This window comes from Boleophthalmus pectinirostris, unplaced genomic scaffold (assembly GCF_026225935.1).
Source record: "Boleophthalmus pectinirostris isolate CB_2022bp ecotype Guang Dong unplaced genomic scaffold, ASM2622593v1 HiC_scaffold_1, whole genome shotgun sequence".
NCBI classification, from domain to species: Eukaryota; Metazoa; Chordata; class Actinopteri; order Gobiiformes; family Gobiidae; genus Boleophthalmus; species Boleophthalmus pectinirostris.
This window is the reverse complement of record NW_026570970.1, coordinates 28,167,406-28,188,318: the sequence shown is the minus strand read 5'-3', so window position 1 is coordinate 28,188,318 and position 20,913 is coordinate 28,167,406. Positions and strand designations below refer to the sequence as shown.

Genomic DNA, 20,913 nt, shown 5'->3' with positions numbered 1-20,913 from the left:
TGTCATTCATTAGTATTTATTTAGCCCTTATTAATGTCTAATTTCTCATAAGCTTATTCTCTTATTAGTTAAACATTTACCAACACTTTCCTAATATAATAATAAAATAATATACTCCTTATTGCTGCTTATTAGTTTGATACTAAGCCATTTTTGTATATGAATTATGATTTTTATAAGCTTTTGGGAAGGGTGTTGTTAAGGACTAGTAGCACAAGAAATTTAGTTTTTACTTATTTGCACCAAAAGCTTATTAGAATCACAATTCATATACAAAAATGGCCTAGTATCATATTAATAAGCAGTAATATAAAGTGTATTAATAGAACAGTGTTTGTAAATGTCTAACTAATAGCAGAATAAGCTTATAGGGAATTAGACATTAATAAGGACTGCATAAATACTAATTAATGACAAATTAACCATCTTCAACTATGCTAATCATCAGGTAGTTAGATGTTAATAAGTGAGTAAAATAAAGTGTTACTGTTGTTTTCTCATTAAAAACATAACTGAAGTTGTGTTTTATTTCATTCACACATGATTATTTAACATGCATATTTAGATATCTGAGAGTTCTTCTCTCCAATGGAAAACACTCCGTTCCACCTTGTGATGTCATTTTGTAAAACAGGAAGTGCTCCACTGTGTTTTTAAACTCCACAAATGTTCACTAGAATCATCTGGATGATTTCTGCTCTGGAATATTGAGCAAAAGGTAAATCTAGCCATTGAAAACCACCATTTCATGACATCACAAAGTGAAATAGAGCATTCTGAGCTTTGGTGATAAACAGACTAATAATAGACATGAGAGTTATAAAACAGAAGATCCTTTGTTCAAATCTATGTCTGACTGACCACTACATCTTTGCTATTGCGACTTTGGACCAGGTCTGAGCTCTCCAAGTCTTCTAATAAATGCCATTAGACAGTGAAAGCAACATTCAATCATTACCAATTGAAATCCATTGCTTTTGATGTACAATTACCACTTAAAACCTAATTTTATGACCAAAAGAATGCTTTATGTTAATACTCAGTGGTTACATGAGATAGATAATGGATAAATAATAGCTTTAAGATGGAATTTCCTGGTTTAAAGTAATTAGAGCTCATCACATAGGGGCAGTAGCAGTGGTTTGGACATGGCAACCACAAAGGATGTTTAGACCAATGAATAAACAACTGGGTGACAAAGACAAACCCACTGCCTTCAGACATTAGTATTGGAAAAATCAAAACCCATTCAAAGACGAGTGAAGATGTGTTGTCTGAAGGTGGTGTTTAAACCCATGATGTGCTAATGTGTCAGATTTATGAGACTGTTGCTTCACTGGGAAAACGTGATGCAATGATGTCTCCCCACAAAAACACATTATAATTGAGGCCTATAAGACAACTTGGTATAGCATAGTTCAGCTCTGAAAAACTGAAAATAATTGAATGGATCCTAATGTTAAGAGTAAAAGCTAAAAATGTATGATATAGGTACTTTAATGATTCATTGTGTAACTTCGGTGTAGTGTGAGCCACCTGCTTGTTTCCATGGAGATGTAACTGATTTGACTGGAGTATGGTATTAAAGTCATGAAATAAGCAGGGTTACATGTCAGATCTGTGTAAAGGTGATCCCACATAGAAAGAGTGCATGTGTTTCAGGGTATTTATTGTGGTAACTAACAAAAATATATTACGACTGGAGTGGGAAATTTGGATGTCATGCCCAGTGATACAAAAATAATACTGCCAGTAGAACATAAATAATTCATTTTAATAATGTTGAGACATTCTTGCTCATTTAATTTTACTTTATTGTCTTTCTCTTTAAAGAACACATATTGTTCTGGAGCCTATAGTTATAATCTACGACACGACGATGTCATAGTTGGGCAGCAGAAGCTCAGTTGGTAGAGCTTCCACTGATCCGCAAGTTAGTGATTCAAAGCTCTCCACATAAAAATCGTTGCTTGAGTGGTCAGATCCACTGGCCCACAGGTTGGCCGCACGTTTTAGCTCCCACAGATGAACGCTATCGTTGTGTCCTTGGGCAAGACACTTAACCCACCTTGCCTGTCTGTGTGTGAATGGGTGAGTGGTTACTTGTTGTAAAGGGCTTTGAGTGCCTTGAATGTCGAAAAGCGCTATATAAAGATGATATAGCTGATATGATGAGAAGATTTACCATTATTTTTATGTTTTAAAATGCAATATTCATTTAAAACGACTTATAAAAAGAAACAAATCCACTGCCTTTCACATTAGAATACTGCAGTGTCCAATGGGAGGTGACGTCGCTGTTAACACCATCACAACAAAGAGCTGTGATATAGCTGCAGATCATACTAACAAGTAGTTTATTTATTTATATTTTTTTCATTTGAACCGCAACGTCATGATGCTGCCGAACTCTATGTCTATAACCAATTAACAAAGTAAAACTGAAGAACAAAGTAAGTTCAGAGCAGTGGGTGTAAAATGGTGTCTAAAGATTGCTCAAACATGCACGAATGACTCCAAATACAACTTTGAAAGAGTAAACGAGAAGGGGAAAAGTCTATACTGTGGTTAAAAGATCTGAAAATTCAATTTTGCACAAAATGTCTGCTTTAAGAAAATGAAATAAAACTGCATCTTTCTTTCTTTTTCACTACATCTGATACTCTTCAACCAAATTGTAGACAGTCTTTTTCAACACACTATCTCTAAACAACTGTCTGAGGGGAGTAATAAAACATTTCCAGCTAAAAACTTGCTCTGAGCATTTTATCAGCTGACCTCCTCACCTCGGCTCCTCTGTGTGGCATCACTGTCCAACAAACAAGTCCATTAGAAAGATAAATGAGCTCGAGGAGGTTACTGGAAATTCAGGGGAGCCACCAGAAAAGGAGGCAAAAACACGTACACTCACAGACAGAAAGGCCAAAGAGACAATTAGAACCTCGTTAGCTTGATTGACTAAAGCTAACAATTAATTTGGAGAGGAAACTGTACTGGAGTAGTAATTGCTACCAGTGGTAATCTGAAACGCAGTAATGACCTTGCCACATGGGAGAGCTATAATGGCTGCAGTGGAGGTTGATGTAGTGTTAGGAATATGCAGTGGTGGAAACAGTACTGAAAGATGTTGTACTCTAGTAAAAGTACAGTTACATGGCTTAAACTGAATAAAAGTATTAGATATGCATGAAAAATACTATTCAAAGTGCTAGAGAGTACACAATTTTAGTTGTAAAACCTGTTGTAAAAACTGATAGACTTTTCAGAGCTTTTAATCATGTTATAGTTGTTTCCCTTGTCAACCCTCTCAGAGTTGTATTTGGAGTCATTTGTGCATCTTTAAGTATTCTTTTCAAGACACCATATTGTATTATATTGCTGTTCAACTTCCATGTTTACTGCCACTGGCATGTTCCCATTGCTCTCCACTTACTTTGTTCTTCAATTTTATTTTCTTAATCAGTGATACACACAGGATTTGGCAGTCCTTGGTAGACGCTTTGTTGTGACAAAGCAGTTTTCTAATGTAGAATCAGCCGACTTGTTTCTTTTTTAAAGTTGCTTTAAATGAATATTGTGATTTCCAGTGTACAAGTTATAACATGATGATCTACAGGTGAAATACATAGGTTGTTTTAAACTGCAGTATATTTGTAGAGATCAAGCCAGTCAGAGCAGGCGGTGAGGAGTCGTGATGTGTGTTTGTAGTATAACTGCAACTAACAATTATTTTACATTTAGATTTTTAAAAATACATATACAACCAAAAATATGGTAGAATAATTGCAAAAGTATGTTAATGAAAATAGTTAATTGCATTATTTTTGAAAAATACTATTTCTTATAGTCGACTTGTCACTATTAAGGGTATAGAAAGAAGCAGAAAGAGCTGTGAGACAATAGTGGATTGGGGCGACTGGGTGTATATATTTCTGATGTGATGTGATGAATAAATGAGTGAAAGTGAAACGGTGGTTACTAAAGCTTTACATTACAGAATTTAGATTATATCACAGAACAATCATGAGATGAAGGACCAGGACGCTGAAAGAGTTTCCAGACCTGAAACGTTACGCTGTGGCTGGAGACTGTCCAGACACTGACGCCATGTGACCTAATTCTGCAGATCACTCCTCGAGCTGGAGGTGAACCCACAATACATCCATGAGGAAAGAACCAGGACCACCAGCTCAGGGACTTAAAGGGGACATGTCAATCGACTTGCATGAGTTTTTAACCATGTTATACTGGTGTTCCCTCATCATTCATTTACCTAGAGTTGTATTTTGATTGATTCATGCATGTTGGCCTGTACTGTCCTGCATTCAAGGTTTGAGTCCTCCGAAAATGTCTGTTATCACATACCACCTATCTCCACCCACTGCTCTGCTTTTTCACAAAAATGTTTGGACAATATAATTAATATCTCTTAATAATGATCAAAATAAGATATAAAAAACAAACTGCAATCTTTTTCAAGTCAAGGCTCCAAGCTTCAGTTAAAATGTATGAATTACTTTTGGGAGCGTAGCCTATTATATGACTTTTGCACAAACTTTTAAATTTTTTGTTGTAATTTTGTTCCATAAACGTTTCCAAAACGGTCCGCTATAAAGGCTAAAGAGCAGGAGCAACAGAAGCTCGCTATGCCATAGGCTCAGCCTGATGATTCAGATAAGTCTTTTCCTGTCTTCCTTCCTTTGTTTTAGTTTCTCTGTCCCCCGTGGTCCTACTTCTTTCTCGCCCCTGTGGGCTGAGCCGTGTGTGGGGAGTCTCCCTCCTCCCTCCCTCTGCTCGTGTGTGCTCGCCGTGCCCAGATAAATCACTCCCCCTCCGGATAACCTGCACCGCTGAGGGGCCGCTCTCTGCAGACCAGAGCGAAGACCAGAGCGAGGAGGGAACCACTATCCGCTGCTCCGGGGACTCTTTTCATTCCGTGTCCCGTGAACTGACATCGGACGCAGGCAGCTTTTTGTTCAGTTTTAGTGTTTTTTCCCTCCACGATGGCCGGTAGCACCATAACTCGGGTGCTTGTGGCTCTGTGCATCGGGAGCGTGGTTAACTGTATGCCCAACAGGACGCAGAAAAGCCGGCGGCAAGCGCAGCAGCATCACGTCTCCTCCGTATCTCAAGGTAAGATGATTATATGAAATGATTTCACGAGGTCATTTTGAACTATCAAAGAGAGAATTTCAAGGAGATAACCGCAGTATTTAGGATAAAAAAAAGTTTAGGCTACTTTTTGTGCGTCTTCAGATTTGAATAAAAGTATCCTCTATGAAATTCCTGTGCATCTTTATCAATTTGCTTAAAAAATATTTGAAATTGTGAGAAAACCTCGCTGAAATATTCTCTGAATCTTTCCTCTGTAGTTCACAATTGTGTTTTTGACCCCTAACCTTGACCCCAGGAGGTCAATTGCTCAAGTCCATGTTGATTAATCAGGAAAGGTCCATTTGCAAAGTCGAGTGAGATCAACGTGGATGTAGATTGGAGCTGGGAGCAGCAGTATGCAAATGAAATGACTGGAAAGCTGCCATGTGGGCTGAATGTTTACTCTGAATAACATCATGTGCTTCATTAAAAAACAGAGGTATTTTTTAGGTCTTTTTACACAACTTCTCGACCTGTATACATTCCTTGAGTAGTTTGTGCATTACTTAGGGCACTACATATATTCAGGTTCTATTTTATATTGGTAGTTGTCTATTTCTTGTCAGCAAAGTGAGAAAAAGCATTGTAATATGAAGACTATAGAGACCATGCTACACTGTTATTAAAGTAGTAGTGATTATGTAGTAGTAGTAACAGTAACAGTAATGGCGTGAATCGTTAAAGTAGTGTTTCAAAGCTTTGTAATGCATAACATTACAAAGATGTTGCTTTTATCACCAATTGCTTTGAGTAATGATCTGTATTGTCAGTTTACTGAGAGTCAATAATTAGTTTCCTTCAGAACCACTAGAAAATGTCTGCTTACAGTACTTTTCTATTGTCCTTTGAATGAGATATGGACAAAAGCTGTGTGAAAGTACAAGTGTTCTCCATTCTCTTCTTGGTTCAATTGATTTACTGCTCTGGCTTATGGCCCTTTGAAGTGGAGTTAACACATCCAATCTTGATTTCACAGACATGGGTGAAGCCTCCTCCCTCCCACACGCAAATGTTTATTCCTGGTATCTTTTTGTCTTCTAGTCCCTGTGTGTACTTTGTGGATAGAACAACATCTAAGGCTCTAGTACTATTATTAGATTCCTTGCCTTGCAGTCTTGTAAACAGTATAATCTTGTAATTTGTTTTATGGTTTGGATACATGGTGCCAGATAGACAAGAGTCGCTTTGTGAAATCTGCTACAAGGTGCTGTCTTAAATATGAAAAACTAGTTCATTTTAAACATTTTTCATTGGTCCAAAGTTATTCCTCACTTACCTTATGTATTCTGAGCATCCTAATTATTCACCACAGTACGTTTACAAGCCCTTTTCACAACTTTCAGAGACCAGAGTGGAGTTTTGCGGTGACGATAAAGCTAACAACAGCACTTCCTGATTCTCAGACAATAAAACGCTTTATTTTAGATCCATATAGTTCACAGCTGACTTGTTTTGATAGCTGCTTATATATCTGCACTGGGGCAAGACAAAGTTTGTGCAAATACATGGGAAAAGTCTGGTACAGGGTCCTTAGGTTTTGGTTTTTTAACATATTTTCCTGTCTTGTTTCAGAGGGCTGCATGGAAAATGGTCACTTTTATGGCGTCAATGACCAGTGGGAACGGCCATACCTGGGCAGCATGCTGGTCTGCACATGCCAAGGAGTCGCTGGGATTAAATGCACAAGTAAACCAGATGGTGAGTATATCTTTTATTTGCAATTTACATTATAGGATATACTTATACATACTTATAGGGTTCTGAAATACTTTAGAATGCAATAAAAGGTGTTGCTTTTAGACACACCCTGAAGTACCCTGGATGTTCTTTCAGTGTAATTCTAATTTATTGGATTTGGCAATACTATACAGACCACCTAGCGTGTAACCTATAGCAGTGGTTCTCAAAATTTTCACACCTAAACCAAGACCAAAAGTGAACTGCACCATTTCCACTGTAGTTCTAAATAAATTAACCAAAACATGAATCAAAGTGGAAGGAGAAACACTGACCTTTAGCAAAACAGTGAATGAAAAGTGTTATTAATGGCTGCCTGTGTTTCCTTTGCAGAAGAAGAAAGGTGTTTTGACAAGATAAACCAGCGCTCCTACACTGTTGGAGAAACTTACGAGAGACCCAAGGACGGCATGATCTGGGACTGTACCTGCATCGGCTCTGGAAGAGGCAAGATTAGCACAATTGCCAGTAAGTATTCGAAAACTTTTATGTTGAAGATACTGTGCAAGAAACATGATGCAATTGACTAGCATAAATATTTGAAATCCAGGTTTAAATCTAGCAGTACTATTGTATTAAAAATGTATTCTTTAGGTCAGAACATGAGCACTTAATGAGCAGTTAATCATTCTTAAACTAGAACTAGATCAGGACTATACTAGGACCAAAGCAGGAAACCTAAATCAGGTCTCAATCAGGACTAAACCAGGATTAAATCTGGTCTAAACCAGGTCTATAACAGGACTAAACCAAGCCAAGATTTTATTCCAAATAATGTGAACTAAAAATATTATTCACTGAAAAAAATAATACTAGGGATGTAACAATAACTGAAATATCATGATATTGTATTGTCAAATTTCTCACAGTAATGTTGTGGATCATCACAATATATCAAATTACAAGTCTCTTTGCTTAAAGTAAGAGTTATGGTGCAGCAATAGCTAAAAATACAGAGGGAACTACATAGACCATGATCCTTTGCTCCATTTCAGCACAGACTACAACCAGAAATAACAGTTCTTAGCACTTTTAAGTCTTAGTTCTTTGGACTAAGTCTTGTCAAGACATTTTAAGAGGAAAAAAGTATCATTAACAGTTTTGTTAGCCTTCACCAAATATCGCTATAAATATCGTACTGAGAGATTTGGATATTGTTACATCCCTAATCGTGAGCCTCCCCACCTTATTTAGAGCTTTCCCATGATATTACAATAAATATTGTGTCGTGAGGTTCATACCATGACAATATCGTTTTGTGAGACTTGGATATCGTTACACCCCTACAAAATACTGAAAAAAAAAAAATTGAAGAACTAAACCAAAACTTAACCAGAACCTAAACCCTGGCTTAAAGCAACCAGCACGATCCAGGACCAAAATAAAACTAATCTATTTGAAATGAAAGAGCTGTCCTGCTTCCTGCTTATACACCATTTTGCCTATAACATCCTCTCCTCAGCTGATTAGCACAGCTAGCTCTCCTGCAGCTGTTAGCATTTAGCTGCGTGGTTAGATAATGGCATAGAGGTCTGATGTGGTGTTTTCATTTCTTTTGCGTGTTCTCTCTGTGCAGACATAAACACCCTTTTGTTCTTTTTTTTTGCCCAGATCGCTGCCATGAGGGCGGAGCTTCTTATAAGATAGGGGACACCTGGAGAAGACCTCACGAAACCGGAGGATACATGTTGGAGTGTGACTGTTTGGGCAATGGGAAAGGAGAATGGACTTGCAAACCAGTTGGTGAGTTAATGATTTTTCAAGGATAATTAAGATGTATTTCTTGACACCCAAACTTAATATACTTAATTATCAATTGTCAAAGCTAGGATAAAGTTTGTGCAATTAGGACCTAACCAGGATTATTGCAGATACCTATACTAGTAAAGCTCAATTCTGTGTGAAATAGGTGATAAAAATGAGATCCAGTGTAAATGAATGAATGAACTAAATGTTTACTAAATATTTGCCTGTTGCAGCTGAGCGTTGCTATGACAACAGTGCCGGGACGTCTTATGTAGTGGGTGAAACATGGGAGAAGCCGTACCAGGGCTGGATGGTGGTGGACTGCACCTGTATGGGAGAGGGCAGTGGACGAATCACATGTACCTCAAGAAGTAAGTGAAACATTGTCACTCTAACTACTAAGTCCGCTTAAAATAGCCTTACATAACCTCCACAGAGGATCCACTGTACAAAACTGTGTTAATTTCTGCCAGTGTTTCCCAAACATTTTCTCTCAGTTGCCCCTATTTTACCTGTAGATATGCTTTTCTTACATGAAAAGCTACTACCTTATAGGGAAAAAACAAACAAACGATTGTCTTGTTAGAGAATGTTACAGAATGGAGAATGATTATAAAACACTTAGTAAGAGCAATTAACATGCCTAATTCAATTTGTCTAGTTTGGACCTCTTTTTAACAACTTACGGAAAATATTTTTTACGACCCTCCAGGTGGGAAATCGTCATCTTTTATGAGTAATATTTTGTGACCTGTATTAAAAATAGATTTTAAATTGAGAATCTAGTAACCCATTTTGTGCTCACTCAATGACTGAACACCTGCGGACTTATCAGTTGCAGTTGTAACAGACTTGGATATTTGTTTCCATCACTAAATTACGCCGGTCAATTGGGATTGTACACAATTTAATGTTTATTTCATCTGTGCAATTTATTATATTATTATTCAATCCCCCTGGTAAACAATTTGGAGCTGTAAATGTTTTGTTGACATAATCAGTGTATTAGCCTTACTATTCTCATAATGAGTCTATTACAGCTTCATTTCTTAGGGCAATGCCATTCTTTTCATTTTTTTAAAAGCTTTGGAGGAAATGTTGTGTTCGCAATTACAACCATTTGTCCTTGATGAAACTGCCTAAATCACTTGACACGCACATGCAAAAACACTAGGTGGCCTCTGGATAGCACTAAATTATCTCACATTAACAAAAGAAAATGGAGAACAGCTGGTTGCCTGGGGAATCAACAAAAACAAACAAGCAATGGCTGTGACACACTTGTAAATGTTTGATTGAGCTGTTTTGTGTCAATTGTTTGAGACACTTTGAATGAAAATGTGTTGAAAAATCTCTTATGTCATTTCCACTGCCCAAAACCAAGTAAAGAAAGTTCATGATCTCAGTGTTGTTCCAACCAATAGAGCTCAACTGTGACTACCCACCCCCTGGTTCCAGAATTAAATTTCTTATTAATTTTCCCATAGACAAAGCCTCTGTGATTCCTTTGAACTATTAATGGTTGATTTTTCTATGTCTATGGAAAAAAAATGAATGGAAAATGTGCTTTTAGAACTGGAGGAGGCAGGTCACTGTTATGCTCCAGTAGGGTCATAACAGAACAAATAACAAATATGTCATATTCTGTATTAGGCCAATTTTGGAAGCTTGGTAAATTGTTGGTGTGAGTTTAAGTTTGTATATAAAAAGTCTATTGTAACTTTTTATTTTAACATACTATATAAACTACACAAAGGAGAAACTACTTTCTATATGCAATTATAAAACAAAACATGTAGATTTTTTTCTTACATGATGAAGCATAAAACCAAAATTGCAACACACACATTTCTATTATGAGGTGGAAAATTATAAGTAATCTTTCCCAATGTGTGCAGTACTTTGGAAATCAGTTGGGTCCATTAGCAAATATTATGTGACGAGATGCCCTGCCCAATTCTATGTTCTACTTCCTTTATCCATGCTTGGGACTGACACTACGAACTTGCGACCTGTCAGTGGATTAAAAAGTCTTCTACATGTCCATTGGTTTTTCAAGTAGCAATTTACTATTCTAAACACATCCGGTTTCAGCTTCCTGTTACATACAACAGTTTGAGGCCTTGTTTTAATATGACTTCTATAACAAGAAAAAGGCATGTGAGTCTGAACCAGTAATTGAGATGGTATTACAAATGGTATTCAAATAAAGATGTAACACACCCAAATTTACTAATCAAGGTGCAAATACAAGGGAAAATGTATCTATATGTATCTTATTTTTCAGACCGCTGTAATGACCAGGATACCCTGTCCTCTTACCGCATTGGAGACACTTGGACCAAAACAGACGCGAGGGGCAACCTGCTTCAGTGCCTGTGCACTGGGAATGGGAGGGGAGAGTGGAAGTGTGAGAGACATGCCTCGCTTCACACCACCGGACTGGGTGAGAACTGATGCCCCCTGCCCCACTGCCCCTCTGCCCCCTATGGCCTTAGTGATTACAGAGGGAGAAAGAGCAGAGGCAGCTGGTGTTTGGGGGGTAAAGATAAGAAGCCCCCCACCTCCATAGTGTTGATGTGAGAAAGACAAGTCCTCCAAGTGATGACCTTGTGAGAAAGTTTGAGAATTAGGGCAAAGGAATAGTACAATATAATACAATGAATAAATTACCTTCATATAGAAAAAAGTACTTTTAATTTAGGCTATTAAAATTGATTCCTCATTTTTATTACTTCTACAGTAAGTTGCAAAGGAATACTTGTACCAATATGTACCAAAACTGAACTAAGTTTACTTAATATTCAAAGCTTGTCTAACTGCACATAAACACATATTTGTACATAATTTTGTCACTATTGAACATTGCCATTTTAGGGAGTTACACTTTATGATACACTATGTCAATTAAGAAAAACGTCCTTAATGCAGTTAAGTTTATCTGCTTCTTCTGAAATATTATATATTCATTTGTATCTGAATGAAATACCTATATTATTATTTAAATGCATTTTTACTCTATGAGCAGTTGTTCATACTTGAAAAAGAAAATTTAAGTTTTAGATCTTAACAAAAATAAAGTATTTGTAAAAGATAGATGGAATTAATTGTCACCGTCTTATCCATACTTGACCACAACTTATTCAGGACTGATTAATATTTAAACCAATGAGACTTGATTAGGTCTTGTTACCAAATTATTAATAACATATTTTCTTGTTATTTCCCAGGCACTGGCTCTCGCGTGATCACAAACATCCAGCCGGTGGTCTACCAGCCGGCAGTCCCTGAACTACCTCAGGAGGGGCCCTGCAGGTCGGACGCTGGGCTGTATTATTTCATTGGACAGAGATGGATCAAGAACCAGGGAACCAAACAAATGCTCTGCACCTGCCTCGGCAACGGCATCAGCTGTGAACAATGGGGTAAAATATTATTCAGTTACAATCATAATTTTTACATAATAATTACAGCCTCAAATTAACCCATTCTATCCATACAGTTAATGTCTATATTATTGGTTCATGAACTAGCTATGAACACATTAACATTATATCCTAATGTCAATATTCAAATCACTTATTTATTTTCAACAGTTTTATTTTAATGTTAGACAGTTAAGTATATTTAATTGTGCCTATATAGAACCCACCCACAAACATGCTGTACTTCTTTTAGCTATTGTCATGTGTTAATTGTCTAAGTATTACTAATGCATATTGTTTTGTATAGATGGACCTGCTGCTGTCTATGGAGGTAATTCTGGTGGGCAGCCCTGTGTTTTCCCGTTCGTTTACAAAGGAAAGACTTACCACACCTGCACCTCGGACGGACGCAGTGATGGACAGCTCTGGTGTTCCACTTCATCTGACTTTGAGACCGAACAAAAATACTCTTTCTGTACTGAACAAAATGGTAAGAAAACTACAGCCTATTTTATCTTTGGCAGTGGAGCAGCCTTTATTTTTACACTGAGTACTATTTAATGCATATAGTCATTACTGGTTTTAGTAGGTGTCTAAGTAGGGGTGAATTTTGCCGATATCCCAGTGACAATAATCAGATATTGTGGCAATTCAAAAGAAATATGCTAAAACATGTCTTTAAATAAGTGTGAAATAGTGACATGCAAATTTTTTATACAAAACAACAATCAATATATGTAGAACTTTTTTTGTAGGAAATTCGAATTAGCAGATTTCCTTACACATAACTTTCATATAACTTCCCAGCCAACTTTTGTTGTTGTTATTTTAACAATTCTTCTACTCATTTGTTCAGACACACTTTTGATAATTTATTTATTTCTTAACTTGTTTTGTCTTATCAGCCATTGTGACGACCAGGGGAGGTAACTCCAATGGCGCCCTGTGTCAGTTCCCTTACATCTATAATGGACGGAACTATTCGGATTGTACTTCTGACGGGAGGAGAGACGGGATGAAGTGGTGCGGCACGACAACAGACTACGATGCTGAGCAGAGATTTGGATTCTGCCCCATGGCTGGTGAGTAGTGACCTGTTTAAAAAACAAGACTTTTTGTCAATGTTCTGCCTGGTTTTTAAAGACCCCTGTGCTGTATGTTAAATGTACCATCCAGATGTTCGAATGTGTTACCTGATTACTGTATTTGTATAAATCTTTTAGGGCAGTGAAAGCTCCCCACATTGTTGACACAGGCTAGATAATCTCATTTGAATTGACTTCTTTAACTTGCAGATGAGATTAGTGAAGATAACCTCAGTAAATGTGAAAGTTGTTGTTCTGTCACTGAGGTGTCAATTAATCAATCAAAAGGGTAAAGAGAGTGAAACATCAGGGGGTAACTGAAACAACATTGAGAATTATGTTGATGACTAGTGAAGATTAGAATGCCAAATACCTTAACTAAGTGTAAAAATGTCCCTCAATAGAAATAACATGAGATTAATTATAAATGTTATAGGCTGAAATAGTTTCATACCCAATCAACATGTTTTAGATCAAGACTAAACCATGGCAAGTGTAAACGCATCCATAGTCATAATAAAACTATGTAATTATACAAGTTACCATGCAATCTGACAAATGACGTTCCTCCATTATTAACAGCAGTTTACGAGAAGAACCAATAGACATATTTCAGATGTATGCAGTAATATTGAATTGTGTATATATTCTTCAATTTCCCACATTTGAGTTGTGTTTTTGAGTTATTCCGTAACAAAATAAACAAGTGTGGATTGTATTTCCTCTCCTGCAAAGTTGAGTTAAGGCCAGATGCCTCCAGTGTTTGAGCAAACCATGCACAAATCTTCCCTTTTAAATGTTATCTGATTGGATCAAAGCATTTGGTGTCTTCAGAACATGTAGATATGTAATGTGCCTTAAGCTACAATCCACAGGAACAGTGAGTTAAGCCCTGGCAGACTCCAATAATTGAATGGCAGACCTATAAACATAATCCATAGCAGCTCTAGAGAAGCACTGTTAGTATTAAAAGTCTGACGCAGAAATCCCATCTGGTTTGTCCATAGTCTGTAATACATTATACAGCTGCAAGGGCAATGGATACTTTACTAGCACACTTTTGTATTGCCTATATATGACAGTTTAGACAGTAATTCATGCATTGGCCTGTGTATCCCAAAATGGCATCATGGAACAGTTCTAGTGTTTTTTTTAAAGTTAGACAGTCTTTCTTGCAGTGTAGTTCTTGTTGATGTGCCTAGGTATAAGTGTTCCGCAAAAAAATAAATTGTTTATTGATTTAATTAATTAATTAATTAATTAATTAATTCTTTATTTCAGACTCATGTTCAGTCCATACTTGGGAAAAAAGAAGGAATAGGATACAAACTATACAAAGCAGCCAAATTAGTACATAAAATTTGACTTTTCACTGAGACAATACTACTAACTAGGAATTTAAAAATTACTAGCACACTAATTATACTTGATGATATTTCTAGATACAGTATGTGCAAATATGTGACCGTTTAATGCAGAAAATCCTATTGCTTCACTATACAATTCAATGGCACCACTCACTCTTATCTGAAACTGGATATTTAGATGTTATAGTCAAACATCTTTTCAGCTTCACAAGCCCTTTAGCAAAAAACATTCATACATATATTACAAGAAATACTAAATTGACGTATTACAACTGATTATTGCTTCATTCTTCATAGTGGCTGTATACTTTTTTAGTCAAGACCTCAAGTAAAACATTGTCTCTATGTTGCCATCACATGACAGACCTCTTTCAGGGTAACATAGTCCGTTAGTAACCCTTAGACATCCAGGCTAAAGAAAAATGAGGTAAAGATATAAGTAGGTGTGAATTATTCTTGTAAAAATGAAAACAAAAACCTTTCCTTCTGTGTTATTTCGATCTTACTGACATAATAACCCAGCCCTGACCTAAAGCCATTTGACAGATTTGCACACTTAAATCACCATTCGTTATTGTCATCCCAAAGTTACTGCCCAGCCACCAGTCCATAGACACTGAGTCCAAGCTGAAAGTCCCATATGGTGTGGCGCCAGTGCAGAAGCAGCCTGGCATTTGCCCCATATCTCTCCTCCTCCTTCTCTCCTCCTTCCTCTCTCCTCCTCTTCTATGCTCAATTTAACAGATGTTTTGGGACAGTCTTTCTGTTCTCTCTGCCTTTTTACCTGCAAAAACAGACCTACCCTGTGGAATAGAGCTTGAGTTTCGTCACTGTATAATTTATGCCCCCATTTGAAGGAAATACAGTCATTACTTAGAGATTTATTACAGGAGTGCTTGTGAATGACAAAGACTTTATATGGACTGTAAAAACACCATATACTGTGGACTCAACTTCAGGGACAGTCTATAATGCAGTAGGACACAAATGGATTTTTGTACCACATTGTTTTTCAATTTGGTTGGGTTTATTGTACTGAAAAACTCAGGTCCTTACTATGAACAGGCTTGCATATCCACAAACCTGACTCATATTTGACTCCTTCAGCTTGTTTCCATGGAAATGTTGTCCTTTTGGCTATAATCGCCCAAAGTATGGCATAAAATGTACCTATCTCCATGGAGAATATATGTTTTTAACCTCTTTCTTGTGGGGTAGGACCAGAAATTAAGCATGAGTTTTTCAATGACAAGGTTTAAGTTAGAATTGGATGGGATAATAACTTTGGTTTTAGAGAGGCCATGGGAGTTTGATCTATACAACTCATACTTTTATTATATGTTTGGGCAAGACATTCCCCCCAGCTAAATTAAACCAAATTATGTGTGATCGGAAAAGCACTGGCATATATCAGTGACATCAAGCAGCAAAATACATAGTGTAAAATTTATTAGATATAATTCTGTAGGCTGTTGCTATACCTGATGCAAACTGCAAACTGTGTGGCTGCTTTTAAACTTTCTTATTGCTTAATTAAATTGTCCAACTTTGTAATTTAAAGTAATGAGACGTGTGAAATGTGTGAAAGGGTGCATAAATACCACACCGTATGCCAACGTGACATGTTTCTTCTTGTTCAACAAACATGTATATCTCTTGATTATAAACTCCACTCTTAATAACAGAGACACACTCAGTCAAGTCAACACACAGCTGGTTTTTGACTTTCTATTCAGGAAGTTTCCACTGGGCCCAGGTGCTGTGTTAAATAATAGTAGACTAGATCCAGTAATTGCAAAGAGAAGACACTTGATTTCCGCTACTGAATGACAAATATTGCTGTTGAGACTCCCACTACAGCTCTTACGACTACTATTACTACATAAATTGATGTCACTACCTTTATCTATCACTATAAAGACTATTCTACATACTACTACTTATCTGCTAAAGACTGTATAAATAACATGATAATTATTCTTACTATGACTGTGAAAACAACTTGTAGTCTAGCACTTAATGTTAACATGATTACAGTAGTACTACTTATACTGTTACTACTGCTACTACTACTACTAAGACAAGTACTAATGCATTTACTGCTACAACCTCTACTAATACACACTGTAATTAAATCACAGTTGTGTACTTTATGTATTGTATTTCTTTATGTAGTGCTATGTTAAAACTACCATAACTTCTTCTATACCTTTTCTACACATACTACTTCTACTACCAATACTACTGCTACTAATGCAACCACTATTACTGCCACCACTACAACTACTGCTACAATCACAATCACAACTATGACTACAAACCAGAGAACGTTAAATAGGATTGCTAGGTTAAATTTTGTAAGCGTATTTGTTGTCTTGTTGCTAGTTTAAATGCATTAACTGTGTTTTGTTGTATGTTTTAGCTCATGAAGAGGTCTGCACCACAACTGAAGGGGCGATGTACAGAGTGGGCGACCAGTGGGACAGGCGCCATGACGTCCTGGGACACATGATGAGGTGTACCTGTGTTGGAAATGGGAGAGGAGAGTGGAGCTGTGTCGCCTATTCTCAACTCAAAGGTACAGATGCAGGTTCACATTTTACAATATCTATAGTTTAAAACTGAGTCAGGGAGCAGGTCAGAATTCATAACTCTCAGCTGTTTTACCTGGTTTGTGGTTTAAATTTCTATAGACAGGAGCCTATACAGATCGATAGAAAACAAGAACTGGTACAAAGTTCAGTGCCTTCCTTAATAGCAAATTTGAAAGTTCAGAAGGGACTTTAAGCCAGAAGATGATTTTAAGCACATCTGTAGGCAAAATTCCTGATAGAAAATTATAAAGTTTAACATAAAAGGATTTTCAGTTTTGTTGTTTATTTCAAAAACAGGAAATTTTACTCATCTGTTGTAAGAAATTTAATTAAATTGATGTAGAGATTTGGGAGGGCAACTGATGACAGAGATACCAAAATAAAGAGAAGGCTGCTGTCTTGGTCTGCGGGTGGTGCATGATAATTAAAGACTAGCATTAACATTCTTGACACTAAAGGTCAAAAGGTCATGTGGTATAATCGCTCACCTGCAAAGTCTAAGCCAATACACGTGCACTTTATAGTGGTTTTAGTGCACCTGCAAGTTTGAGTTTCCATTTGTGAAAAAACAGTACAATATAATAATACAGTATTTGGAATTAATTTTAAAAAAATTTTTCTTTCATTTTTGTCTTTACCACATGTTTACCCCTTTTTTGAATAAGTGTGAATACTCAGAAAGAAATTAGATTACCCGGCGGCACGGTGGCTGAGTGGCTAGCACTCATGCCTCACAGCAAGAAGGTTCTGGGTTCGATCCCCGGGTTGCCCGGGCCTTTCTGTGTGGAGTTTGCATGTTTCTCCCTGTGCCCGGATGGGTTTCCTCCGGGTGCTCCGGTTTCCCCCATCAACCCAAAACATGCTACATAGGTCTCCATAAACAGCTTGATAGTTGTGGTCAGTTAAATACAATCAATTCAATCATTGTGTCCTTAGGCAAGACACTTCACCCATATTGCCTAGTATGAAAGTGGTGTGTGTGAGTGATGGTGGTGGTTGGAGGGACTGATGGCGCCCAGTGGCATGGCAGCTGTGCCTCTGTCAGTGTGCCCCAGGGCAGCTGTGGCTACAATAGTAGCTTATCATCACCAGAGTGAATGAATGCTGTGTAAAGTGTCTTTTAGGACAGAAAATGTCTGTGAAAGCGCTATATAAATAAAGACTTACTTACTTACCCACACCGGATGATGTACATGAAATTTCAATAATCTGAAAACTCCAGAAATCATATTATGATCAGATTTTTGGTGTGTATGAAAATGTAACCAGCCAGTGTCCTCTGTATTTTGTATCATAGATCAGTGTATTGTGGATGGCTTGACCTATGAGGTGAACCAGACTTTTACCAAACAACATGAGGAGGGCTACACAATGAACTGCACCTGCTTCGGACAGGGGCGCGGTCGATGGAAGTGTGACGCAATTGGTGAGTTCATTTAAAAAACTAAATTGTGCTAAATCGTGACTCACTGCTTTAATATCCTTTTTATGTTTTTTTTTTAATTTTTTTCAGACCAGTGCCAGGAGCCAGAGACCAGAGCTTTCTATCAGATTGGGGAGTCATGGGACAAAGTCATCCACGGAGTCATGTACAAGTGTTATTGCTATGGCAACGGTCTCGGAGAGCTGAGTTGTGAGCCCCAGCAGTCCTACCCAGGTAAGCATCTTATGTCCGTATGGTATGGGGTGAAAGAATAATAATCTATAAAGCCTTTAGTCCATGGATGTACTAGTCTATGTGCTCTTATATTTGATACAGCTCAAGATCATTCTAATGCTATTCAGCTATACTAATGGCTAATAGCTAATGTTATTCATGCTATTCAATATCATGTAGACATGATATTACATACATGCGTAGTCAATAAATCTTTTTCACTTACTACTGATATAAACAAACTTGATATATTTTCACCTTTGAAAAAACAACTAGAGTAAGATTTATGATTACAACTTAGATAATGGATGTTTCTTTTCATGCTTTGAGACAGGCTTTCATTGTATTATGTGTATTCAAAAGTTAACAAAAGGAGCCTCGTTAGCCTGCTGTCCCAACACCAGTAACTGACAGCTTAATGGCCCAAATTAACAACTCTTTCCCCCAAATGTTGCAGTCTAAATGTTTACTTGAGGCAGGCCTTTTGACTTTGATGTGGACAGATTGCGATGGGATGGGGTGTGATTTCCTCTTTGGGACTCCCTCCTCCCCCTGCTCTTTGTTCCTGTCTGCATGGGGCACGTCCTGTGATGTTGCTACAGCTGTACAGATCAATGCCTGGCCTTTGTATGTGTGTGTGTGTGTGTTCATTTTAAACCCAAACATGATTTAACAGTGAAGAATCAATGTCAAAATAAGGGCAGAATTACTTTTTACTTTAAGGCCCTATATTATGCTATTTTCTGATCTATGTTATTATGTTCCTCATCAAAAACATACCTAGGGTTGTTTCATTCACAAATGTTTAACACACAAACTACATATTGAGGCTGAGTTCTTCTCCCAAACAGAAAACACTCTGTTCTACTTTGTGATGTCATGTGGTAATACAGGCCATGCTCCACTGTGTTTTTAAGCACATACACCTGCACTAGAGTCATTTGGATGATTTCGGCCCTGGAATTGCCAATTTCTACAGAACCACAGGTAAAAGAAAAAACAAACAAACAAAACAAAACGACTGCTTGACATCACAAAGTGGAACAGAGCATTTTTAGGAAAGTGTTACTCAGACATATGAATGAAACAAAACACAACTCCACTCCAGGTATGTTTTTGAGGAGGAAACAACATTATTACATGGCTTAAAACTCACAAGAATCTAATTTCTTTAATATAGGACCTTTAACATTTCCATTGTAGGCTCCATGGATCAAGATCGAACTGCAGCTTTTTTGCAGTGTGCATAGAGCAGGTTGACATGAGATAGAAAATGTAGGGCACTTTTCAGTCTTTGTAATGACAACCAGCTGCGATCCTGTGTGTGCGAATATGTGTGTGTTTTTGTGCGTTCAAGTTCACCAAGATTTAAGGCCAGCGTGAGGGTTAGTCCAGACCTCAAGCTCGTCAGCTGCTGCTATGTAAAAACTCCATAAAAGGCAAAAGTGGAAAACCCAAAGTGGAGAATTTTAATAGTGTTTTAAAAGTCTCACATTTACCATTGCTCTGATACGATCTTTGCAAAAATGCAGTTTGCTTTTGCAGTGTCTATGTTTCTCATCTTGTAACACAATCTGTAGCCCATATCATGTTGTTTGGGGTTCTTTTAAGGGGGTTCTTTCAAGTTCATTGCCCCGTAACTACATTGTGCATCTGTCTGCATCAAGTTATGTCTAGCACTTGTGAGAAAAGCATAGATTTGAGGTGAATTTGTCTGGAGTAGGGTTGCAAAACAAAATGTCCTGTTTTTATTGCAAAATTTCTCTCCAAACATTATTGAGATTAGTTTATTAGTTTAGCAGTTTATCTTCTCTTAATTTTTAATTTTTTTAAATCTGCAACCGTAACCTTTTGAGCTAAGGTTGTCAAAAAACGTTTAATCAGATAATGTCTGTGCAATCCCTCAGTTGTTGCAAAAGAAAAATCCAATCAATTTTTTGCTATACCCACATGATCAATACCAAAACTAGTACTGAGTGTTAATACTGAAAAAAACCATATACATAAAATAAAATAACCTTTTTTAATAGTTTTAGGTCTTGCCCTGTATAAAAAAATCAATCTTCCACAAGGCGGTATAAACAAAACTACTATTTTGCTGAAAATTTTCTCAAAAAAGTGTGTTTTTTAGTATTGAAAGTCTGGTGT

At 37.1% G+C, this 20,913-nt stretch overlaps 1 protein-coding gene across 1 annotated transcript in view; it reads left to right on the top strand.

Moving 5' to 3' along the window:
* The first annotated feature begins 4,781 nt into the window (after positions 1-4,781).
* Positions 4,782-20,913, top strand: part of fn1a (fibronectin 1a) — a 40,072-nt gene continuing 23,940 nt past the window's right edge. Inside the window, exons 1-12 of the mRNA XM_020920361.2 lie at positions 4,782-5,133; positions 6,727-6,852; positions 7,225-7,359; positions 8,503-8,634; positions 8,871-9,008; positions 10,925-11,083; positions 11,868-12,062; positions 12,370-12,552; positions 12,968-13,144; positions 16,937-17,092; positions 18,406-18,534; positions 18,622-18,765. Coding sequence (XP_020776020.2) covers positions 5,004-5,133; positions 6,727-6,852; positions 7,225-7,359; positions 8,503-8,634; positions 8,871-9,008; positions 10,925-11,083; positions 11,868-12,062; positions 12,370-12,552; positions 12,968-13,144; positions 16,937-17,092; positions 18,406-18,534; positions 18,622-18,765 — 1,804 coding nt within the window. The 5' untranslated portion in view covers positions 4,782-5,003. The remainder of the gene's footprint in view (positions 5,134-6,726; positions 6,853-7,224; positions 7,360-8,502; positions 8,635-8,870; positions 9,009-10,924; positions 11,084-11,867; positions 12,063-12,369; positions 12,553-12,967; positions 13,145-16,936; positions 17,093-18,405; positions 18,535-18,621; positions 18,766-20,913) is intronic.